This window comes from Micromys minutus (genome assembly GCF_963924665.1).
Source record: "Micromys minutus genome assembly, chromosome: 5".
Classification (NCBI taxonomy): Eukaryota; Metazoa; Chordata; class Mammalia; order Rodentia; family Muridae; genus Micromys; species Micromys minutus.
Genome location: NC_137974.1, coordinates 78,502,303 through 78,511,658, shown reverse-complemented (window position 1 = coordinate 78,511,658; position 9,356 = coordinate 78,502,303). Strand labels below are relative to the sequence as shown.

At 49.4% G+C, this 9,356-nt stretch overlaps 1 protein-coding gene across 3 annotated transcripts; it reads left to right on the top strand.

Annotated features, from left to right (window-relative positions):
- Nucleotides 1-1,133: 1,133 nt before the first annotated feature.
- ANKRD39 (ankyrin repeat domain 39) lies at nucleotides 1,134-8,457 on the top strand (the record flags this gene model as incomplete). Of its 3 annotated transcripts, XM_080916889.1 has the most annotated exons (5): nucleotides 1,156-1,255; nucleotides 2,692-2,748; nucleotides 4,921-5,024; nucleotides 5,659-5,862; nucleotides 8,079-8,457. In XM_080916889.1, 5 exons carry the CDS (start codon nucleotides 1,156-1,158, stop codon nucleotides 8,220-8,222), a joined length of 609 nt encoding a protein of 202 aa, XP_080773015.1. In that variant the 3' UTR covers nucleotides 8,223-8,457. The 3 variants fall into 3 exon arrangements, with proteins under 3 accessions (XP_080773016.1, XP_080773015.1, XP_080773017.1); XM_080916890.1 differs by lacking the exon at nucleotides 2,692-2,748 and having other exon boundaries at nucleotides 1,134-1,255; XM_080916891.1 differs by lacking the exons at nucleotides 1,156-1,255; nucleotides 2,692-2,748 and adding an exon at nucleotides 1,326-1,431.
- Between the last annotated feature and the right edge of the window lie 899 nt (nucleotides 8,458-9,356).

Here is a 9,356-nt window from a genome sequence, read left to right as displayed (position 1 = left end):
CATGATGGAAGTTAGAACAACCTCAGTGGGAGGGGGGACTATTTGTAGCTTTTTACTCTAAGAAGGTTGTCTCAAATGTCCTATCTATGTAGGGATAGTCCTCTATTGCCACCCAGTCAGTTTCAAGCACTTGTCTTAGTGAGGGAGTGGTGTAGGCCCAGATGTTCCTGGGAAAGACAACAGGCCCAGCCTGGATTCAGTTTTGAGTGCCCTTGGTGAGAGTTGCCTGGCAATCGAATTTCAAAAAGGAAAATAGGGGGAAAGAAAAAAAAAAAAGACGTTTTAAGATTTTGTATTGTGCTAAATTCAATGCTGTTTTTGGCTGCAATGTGGACACACCCGGTTTAGATAAATCTAACCGGCACATAGAAACAAACCATGCCAGTGAGGACCTCCCCCTTACCCTTAGGCTGCTCCCACCCCACCCCCATACACTTGGATACCCCTTGAGCAGGCTGCTGTCTGGGTTTTCCCCTGAGTGTGGGTCAGAAGGCTGGAAAGTGCTTGAGTGTGTTCCCCTTAGCTTGGTTGTTAGCCCAGTGGGTGTTGGCAATCAGCGCCCACTGAGGGAGTGGAGGGTTAAGCACAAAGGTGGCCTGCCCGGTCCTTGCCCTCAAACCACCTGCTACCCGCTGGATTGCTAAAGAACGAGGGTCAGGGTGTTAGCCTTCTGGCCGTCACTGCTCTGTCCATGGATGTCCTATGGCTCAGATGATGCTAGGAAGATGAGACGAGGGACTATGGGCCGCGTCCAGAGTCCTTGTGTCCTGAGGAGCCCGCGAGGCCTCGGTTCTGGAGAATGTGACATAAACACTACTAGAAAGGCCAAGTTGCCTGGTCCCCACACCCTACAAGGCGCGGCTGAACGAACGGTCCCGCCTCCTCCCGGGGTGCTCAGCGGATCCTCGGGTCTTGCTCCTCCTTGTGCTTGGTTAGCCTCGGGCGCCCTCCCGTGGTAGCAAAGCAGCAAAGCTCAGTCTAGCCAGCCACACCTCGCCACTCTCATTGGTTGCTAAGCTAAGATCTAAATTCAGGATTGGTTGGTCTGGATGAGGAGGCGGGATTCGAAGGTCAACTACGGACGTCGAGTGGTCAGCCTGGGACGGAGGGGTGGGCATTTCGTAGGAGCGCTTAGCTGCAATCCCGGCAGCCTGGATGGCGGCGCCGCCACCGTGCGCCGATGGCTCCTGCTGCTCGCACCCTGCTGCGGTGCCCGGGGTACAGCAGACGCTGGAGGAGATGGACTTCGAGAGGGGTGAGATGGGTGAGGCGGCCGCGTGGCCGGCGGCGGGCAATCCCCAGCCCCATCTCCGAGAACGTGGACTGAAGGAGGCCTCGAACCGAGTTTGGAGCTTCCGGGCCTGGTGCAGGAAGGCTGGCTTCAAAGCATGGCAGGAAGCCCCTCGGCCACCCCGTCTCGAGTGCGGACGGGTAAATTGAGGCATTGGTTTCTGAACTGGGGCTGGAGACCAACCCAGCTAGGAGACAGCCTGCTCAGGTGACAGGAGCTAGGGAAAGAATCTGCAGTTGGTGCTTTGTATCCACCTGGGAGGTGGCCCTTGCTGATCTCGGGTGTGAGTGTACATGTGTTAGCTGTGACAGTGATTTCCAAAGAGATGGCTGCATCTTTACCTGTAGAGCGTGGGGTGTAACTGTTTTGTCCAAGATTATACAGAGATTTTGCTGTTGGCAGTACTCTTTTCTGTTCTCTGTGCAAGTTACCGACTATGTATGTAATCCCCAGGCTCAGGTATTTTGTGCAGTTCAAGGTTGTTTGTCATCAATGTAGGGTTGATGATACAGAAGTCTGTGCAGTCACACTTGATGGTTACCATAGGAATGGTTTCTTAGCCGGCGCTGTTCCTCTGCTACTGCCATCTTTTTTGCTGGGGACATAAAAGGACTTCCCCCTTCCTCTTATGCCCTCCTGCAGTGCTTTCTCGGCTCTGCCTTTGGGAAATAGTAGATTAGATGATTACATTTACGCTATTTCTAAACTTAAAGATTATTTGTGTGCATGGCCGGCCCCACTCCCCACCCCAGTATGAGTGTCTGTATGCCACACGTGCCTGGAGCTCGTGGAGGCCAGAAAAGGGCGTCAGATTCCCTGGAATTGCAGTTCCAGATGGTCTTGAGCAGGGGAGCTGAGGACCAACACAGATTCTCTGCAGAGCAGCCAGAGCTCTTGACTGCTAAGCCGTCTCTCCAGCCCCTCCTAGTGCTTTTTGTCCCCCAAGCCAAGCTTACTGTTACGGTCTACAAAGGTCTGTTTCTGTCCCTCCTGGTTCTCACCTTTATGGTTCTGAAGTATGCAAGACCTTTGTTTGATGGCATCATCTGTTTTGTTTGCCAGCTTCAGGCTGATTGAAGCTTTTCCTCCAGCCTTAGAGAGTCCTCAGCCTGGGAACAGTTATGCCCAGTTTAGGTCTAGAGACATTTTTGTGTGTCACAGCTATCCTGATGTGGGCAGGCCAGCTCCCCACAACAGAAGAGGATCTGGCTCAAAAAGTCAGCCTTTTTTTTTTTTTTTTTTTTTTTTTAAATTAGATACTCTGTTTACATTTGAGGTATTATCCCTTTTATACCCCCCCCCCTTTGTTGAGAAAGAAACCTTGTCATATTCAAAATATTCAAACCGGGGCCTTTCCACTCCCGTTACTCTGTTACATTAGTGCTTTGCTCTCATTGTAGCAGTTTGGACTGACTCAAAGGCTGAGCCCGAAGGCCACAAGTTCAAGGCCAGACAAGGTAGAGCTCTGTAGTGAGACACTTTGTCTCAGAAATAGTTTGTTCTCATCTGCTGCAATTTTGTCTGCTTATTTTTTTTTATTTATTTTTCCACACATGATAAAGATACTCACCTATTTGTAAATTTTTTTCTGTAAAGCATGTTTTGTTTTTTTGTTTTTAATTCATCTGTTTTGGTGACCTTCGTTGTGTGTATATGTGTGTCTATGTTTTGTTGGTCCACCACTCCCCACTCCCCAGCCACAGGGTCTCACTATATAGCTCTGGCCATCCTGGAACTCATTTTGTAGACCAGGCTAACCTCAAACTCACAGAGAGCCATCTGCCTCCGCTTCTCTGGTGCTGGGATTAAAGGTGCGAACCGTCACTGCCTGGCCCTGGCAACTACTCTGAACTGCTGAGCCATCTCTTTGATTATGTGTCTGTGTGTGTGTATGTGTATGTGTAAAATATACTATATATATTTATATATAAAATTACATACACATATATTTAACATGTGTGATTGTTTTGCCTGTATATATGTGTCTTGTCAGAAGAGAAGATTGGGTCCCCGGAAGCTGGAGTTACCTTATGGGTGCTAGGAATCAAACCCATGTCTAGAAGAGCAGCAGTTCCTGAACCATCTCTCTAGCTCTGGTCATTGTTATTGTTTTTGAGACAGGACAGGGTCTGTCCTGGAACTTGCTCTGTAGACCAAGCTGTCCCTGAGCACACAGAGATCTACCGGCCTCAGCCTCCCAAGTGCTGACATACCAGACATGTGTTACTGTGCCCACATTATGATTATCTTTATTTCTGCATAATTCTTATCTCTTTAACCAGTCTCTTTCCCATTTGTGGGAGCAGAGAAAACCCCAAGTGAATGTATGTTGTTGACATGAGCAGAACATGTTAAGGATCGTGCACACACACTCATACACACACACAGACAACCCAAGGGTCGAGGCTCAGAGGGAGAGTAAATCCTTCCTCTGGTCCATGTGCAGATGTTAACAATGTGTATAGAAATGTCCACCTTTTCTCCCCCTGAATGCTTTTGACCTGAAGATAGCTCCCCTGCAGAGGCTGTTCCTACAGAGATTAGCTAAACCACCTCCCTTGTTCAGTTGCATCTAATAACCCCGCCTCCTTGTCAGCTGTATGTACTAACCCCGCCTCCTTGTCAGCTGTATGTACTAACCCCGCCTCCTTGTCAGCTGTATGTACTAACCCCGCCTCCTTGTCAGCTGTATGTACTAACCCCGCCTCCTTGTCAGCTGTATGTACTAACCCCGCCTCCTTGTCAGCTGTATGTAATAACCATGCTGAGCTGGGGTGCTGCCGTTCTCCTTCAGAGGCCAGCAGTCCCAGTTCCCCAGCTTTTCTGTTTGTCTGGGTTGCCTTCCTATCCCAGTAAGGTCAAGTTCCTGGAGCCATTCAAGGCACTGGTCCCATCTGGCATACCTCTCTGTGATTCCTTTTAGAAGTAGTTGGTACGTGGTCTCTTCCATGTTTCCCTATCTTTTACCAATCAATTTATGCTGCATTGTGAGTAAACTCTTAAGCTACAAGTTAATAAGATGCTCTCACCACCTGGGTTTGTGGTATTGATCAACCTATTGGTGCTCATTTTACTTGAATAATTTTATCCAGTTTTTAATTAGGACATGTGGGGTGTCAGGGTATAAGTTCTGATGTCAGAGGGCACTTGCTAAACATAGTTTTGCCCATCCACTGTGTAGGTGGAATGGATTGAACTCAGGTAGTCTGGTTTGCTAGTAGGTACTTTACCTGTTGAGACTGGATCCTTGTTTTGAGACAGGGTTTCTCTGTGTAGCCCTGGCTGTCCTAGAATTCACTGTGTAGACTAGGCTGACCTTGAACTCAGAGATCCACTTGCCTCTGCCTCCCTAGTGCTGGGAGTCAAGGCATGTGCCACCCCCTACCGCCACCAGCTCCACCACCAGCAGCAGCTAGCCCTTTAATGATGAATCCAGATTACAAGTCCTAGCATGGGATTCTTGCCTGATTCCCGGGGGTAACACAGATAAAGCATCTCAAGCTTTTAACTTACAGATGTTGAAACTTCGGACAAGGGGTAGAGGAAATGCTTTAAACATAAAAATAAATAAAAAGGAAAAAAAACTCACTATGCTGCCCTGCTCAGCGCTTCCCATTGCCTTTCTGCAGGAATCTGGTCGGCCGCCCTGAATGGAGACCTGGGCCGAGTGAAGTATTTCATCCAGAAGGCCACGGACCCTAGCCAGCCAGACTCTGCTGGCTACACTGCGCTGGTGAGCTTACCTTGGGGCTGCTGCTCTCTTCCCTTTATTGCCAGGAAAGCCCTCATGTCTGTCTCTCCCGTGTGCGTGTGTTCCTGTGAAGTCTGGCTGTAGGTAGAACTCAGGCCCTCAGACTTGGTGGTAAGCACTTTCACCTAATGAGCCCTTTCACCTGGTTCACTGTTTTTTGTAGTTGTTTGTTTTGGGGTTTTTTAAGGGTTCACCGTGTGGCCCGGACTGTCCTTGAAGCCACTCCTGCCTCTCCCTCCCGAGTACTGAGGATCTGTAATACACGTGCCATCTCATCTCGCTTTAAAGTTTGCTGTGTTGTCTCTTGAAATAGGCTCTTAGAGAACCCGGATTAGCCTGGAACTCGCTGTGTATAAAGGGTGACCTTGATCCCCTTGCTTCACCCACGTGCTGGGGTTCCAGACACAGGCTCTGCCTCCAAGACCTATAAGCACCCCCAGCCTCCGCTGCATCTTTCACAGCCCTTCCCTTTTAACTTCGGCCACATCCTGAGCAGCTGGGTATTTTAGTCAGTGGAAGGGCACAGTGTCCCCAACACAGCCCTCTGGCTTAGCATCCCAGCACCCTGTCACCTGCCAGGACTTTGCCATCTGACTTCAGTCTCTGACCCCTGCAGCACTACGCCAGCCGCAACGGGCACTATGCCGTTTGCCAGTTTCTGCTAGAAAGCGGAGCAAAGTGTGATGCCCAGACCCACGGGGGCGCCACGGCTTTGCACCGGGCCAGCTACTGCGGGCACACGGAAATCGCACGGCTGCTGCTTTCCCATGGGTCCAACCCCCGTCTGGTCGACGATGATGGCATGACCAGTCTACATAAGGTATGTGCTGTCTCCTTCAAGCCGCCTTTTCCTTCATCTTGTGCTTTTCTTGTCCCTTTGCTGTGACCAAAAAGAAAAAAAAAAATTTTTTTTTTGAGACAGAGTCTGTGTTACCCTGGTTGGCCTAGAACTCCATAGACCCCAGGCTGGCCTTGAACACACAGATCTGCCTGCCTCTTGCCTTCCAACTGCTGAGATTAAAGTCAGGGCACCAGGCAGCCTAGGACCTCAGCTCATGGGGTTTTGTTTTTTTTTTTTTTTAAGATTTATTTATTTATGATATGAGCACACTGTAGCTGTCTTCAGACACACCAGAAGAGGGCATCAGATCCCATGACAGATGGTTGTAAGACACCATGTGGTTGCTGGGAATTGAACTCAGGACCTCTGGAAGAGCAGTCAGTGCTCTAACCACTGAGCCATCTCTCCAGCCCAGTTCATGGGGTTAAAGGTCTCTAGAAATGCCTTCACACCTGTAGGTGTGTCTTGTAGGTGACTGTAAACCCCACCAAGTTGACATCCAAGGTGAACTCTGACAGTGGAAACTGGAGAGAGGGAAGAACCAGCTGGAATCTTCATTGCTCACCGGCCATCACTTTAGGATGCCTCTTGTGCCATTGTCCTCCGTACAGGAACTAGTCCCTCCCTCAGTGACGGGCTGTGAGGCTCCTCCAGGGTCAGCTTTCTGAAACCTGTGCTACTCTGCTTCTCTCTGCCCACTCTTGAGGGTCCCAGGTCATAGACAGGGTTATCATTTTGGGGGGCTCAGTATTCTACACTCTTTCTCCAGGCATCCACTTTACCCATTGCTCCCTCACTCTTTCTCTCCGTCTGTTCATTCATCCATCCGTCTGTCTGTCTGAGCTCTGGGGATTGCTAGGTTTGTGCTTTCTAACTGAACTCTATGCCCAGCCCACACACGCATCTTGGAGACTTGATTCATGCACATGCGTATAGAATCCCTCCTTATCCCAACTCTAAGTTTGAGGCCAGCCTGGTCTACACAGACAAACCCTATCTTGGGGTGAGGAGGACGGTTCCCATCAAACTCTATCCCCAGAGGCTCGCTTTTTCCAAGTCCATCCGGTTCAGCTCCTGCTGGCTTCCTGTTGAGCTCCCAACCTTAACTCCTGTATTCAGACTCTTGTTAATCTTTTTATCCCTGTGTACCCACCATCAGTGTGTGACACAAACTATCCTCTGAATGGCTGCCTCCCCCACACTCCCCCTGTTCCTCTTTTTTGAAACAAGTTCTCTCTCCTTCCACCTCTGTCCCCTTCCTCCCTCCCCCTTCCTCCCTCCCAGAAGAGTTTTGCTTCGCTGCACTGGCTAACCTGGAATTCATTAATGCAGATCAGGGTGTTCTCAAACATGGGGCAGGTGGGACTCACAGGTTAATTTTGGTGCCACAGGTTCTGCCTCGTCCCTGCTCAGACTTCCCCCTTCACAAGGAGCAACACCAGCACTGCACACAAAACCTGTGCTACCCGAGCATTTGGTCACAGCGTTTCATCCCAGCAGTAGAAATGGAACTAAGGCACCTGTTCATCCTGAGATTGTTTGAGGTCCCTCTCTCACCAGAGGCAGCAGCTGGCACTTCCTTGTGTAGGCACTTACTGAAATTGTGCCCAGGGAACCAGCTGCCTGTTGGGTTTTGTTAGATCTGTGCTAGGCATAGAAGCTTGGGGTTTTTTTTTTGTTTTGTTTTTTTTTTTTTAAAGAAATACTTGTCAGGATGCAGCGGTGGTGCTCGTGATCCTATAATCCCAGCATGAAGATCTGAGTTTGAGGCCAGACTGGTCTACAGAGTGAGTTCTAGGACAGCCAGAGCTACACAGTGAATCCCTGTCTCAAAACAAAAAGACATAGACATGAGCAACATAGTGAGACCCTGTCTCAAAAGGTAAAAGGTGGGAGACCAGTGTAGCTCAGTGGCCGGTTGCTTGTCTGACATGCACAAAAACCCAAACATGGCTGTTCACACCTGTAATACCAACACTTAGAAAGTGGAGGCAGGGGGATTGCCAAATTTGAAGGCCAGTCTGGTCCACATAGAGTTCCAGAAGAGACAAACAGAACCACAGCTGATGCTGAGAGGCTGCCCCGCTTCCAGGAAACATCTTCAGAGCAAGCAGGTTCTAGAAAGGGAAATAAGTTCAAGTCCTAGCTCGGGTTTGCCTTTTAATTAAGGCCTCTCTCCCTTGCTTCCCCCACAGGCTGCTGAGAAGGGTCATGAGGACATTTGCTCCCTCCTGTTACAACACAGCCCAGCCCTGAAGGCTGTCCGGGATCACAAAGCGCGCCTAGCATGTGACCTGCTGCCCTGCAACAGTGGCCTGCGGGACCTGCTGGCCAGCTGAGGCTCCGCCTCCTGTCTCTGGCTGCCCTTGAAGGGTACGCTATCCCTCCATGCCCCTGCCTTGCACAGCATGTGTCCAGGACCAGGGCCAGAACGCCCAGCAGAGCCCCACCTGGCCAGTGTGGCAGCCTGCAGGGAGGCTTGGGAGGGTGAAGGCTTGTGAACCTGGACAGGTGATCATGTAAGTTAGTCCGTGTAGAGACACACAGCCATTTGGAAGAAAATAAAGCTCATATCTTGATGTTACCCCACAGACAAAGATGAGTTTCAAAATACGGCGTTCTAAAGATTTAAAAAAAAAAAAAACCCCACAAAACTTGGAAGTATTAGAAGAAAACACAGCGTGTGACAAAAGCTGTTTTCTGGCTGAATAAGCTTGGTGCAGGGTTCTTTTAAACCCCCAGCACCCGTCTCATGGTTGCTCTGGGGGCCGAGGAAGTCAGGCAGCAGAGGAGAGTTACCTGCCTGGCAGGCTGGAATGCCAGCTGTGTTCCTGAGGCCGCAGCTTGCCTAGGTAAGGTTGGGAAGACATGTTTCCCCTGAGCCACTGAGGCAAGAGCAATCACACAGGTCTTTAGATTTATTTTAAAAATTAAGAATTAGTTTTGTTTTTTTTTTTTTAATTTAGAGATAACAGCTTTGTATGGAAGAAACTATCATCTTACTAAAAAATTTTTTTTTCTGCTGGATACGTAGTGGCCTAGATGAACTTTGTTTTTTGAGACAGGGTTTCTCTGTGTATTGTTCTGGCTGTAGACCAGGCTGGCCTCAAACTTAGACCCTCTGCCTCTGCAGTGCTGGGTTTAAAAACCTGCACCACCACGCCTGGCTGGCTCAGAAGAACTTTGAACCCCAGACCCTCTTTCTTCAGCCTGAGTGTAAAATGTTTGCTTGTTTGTGACAAGCTCTCTGTGTAGTAGTCCTGATTTTAACTGGCTATATAGACCAGGCTGGCCTCAAATTCCCAGCAATGCTCCTGTCTCTGCCTCCAGAGTGCCCGGATTAAAGGTGTGCACCACCTCTACCCACTGGAATAACAGTCAAATGTGGGACAGCAGAGAACACAGCTACTCGGACTTTCTTCTCTGCCTTCTTTTTTAAGAATAACTGTTTCCCTCATCACCAAGGGCATTTT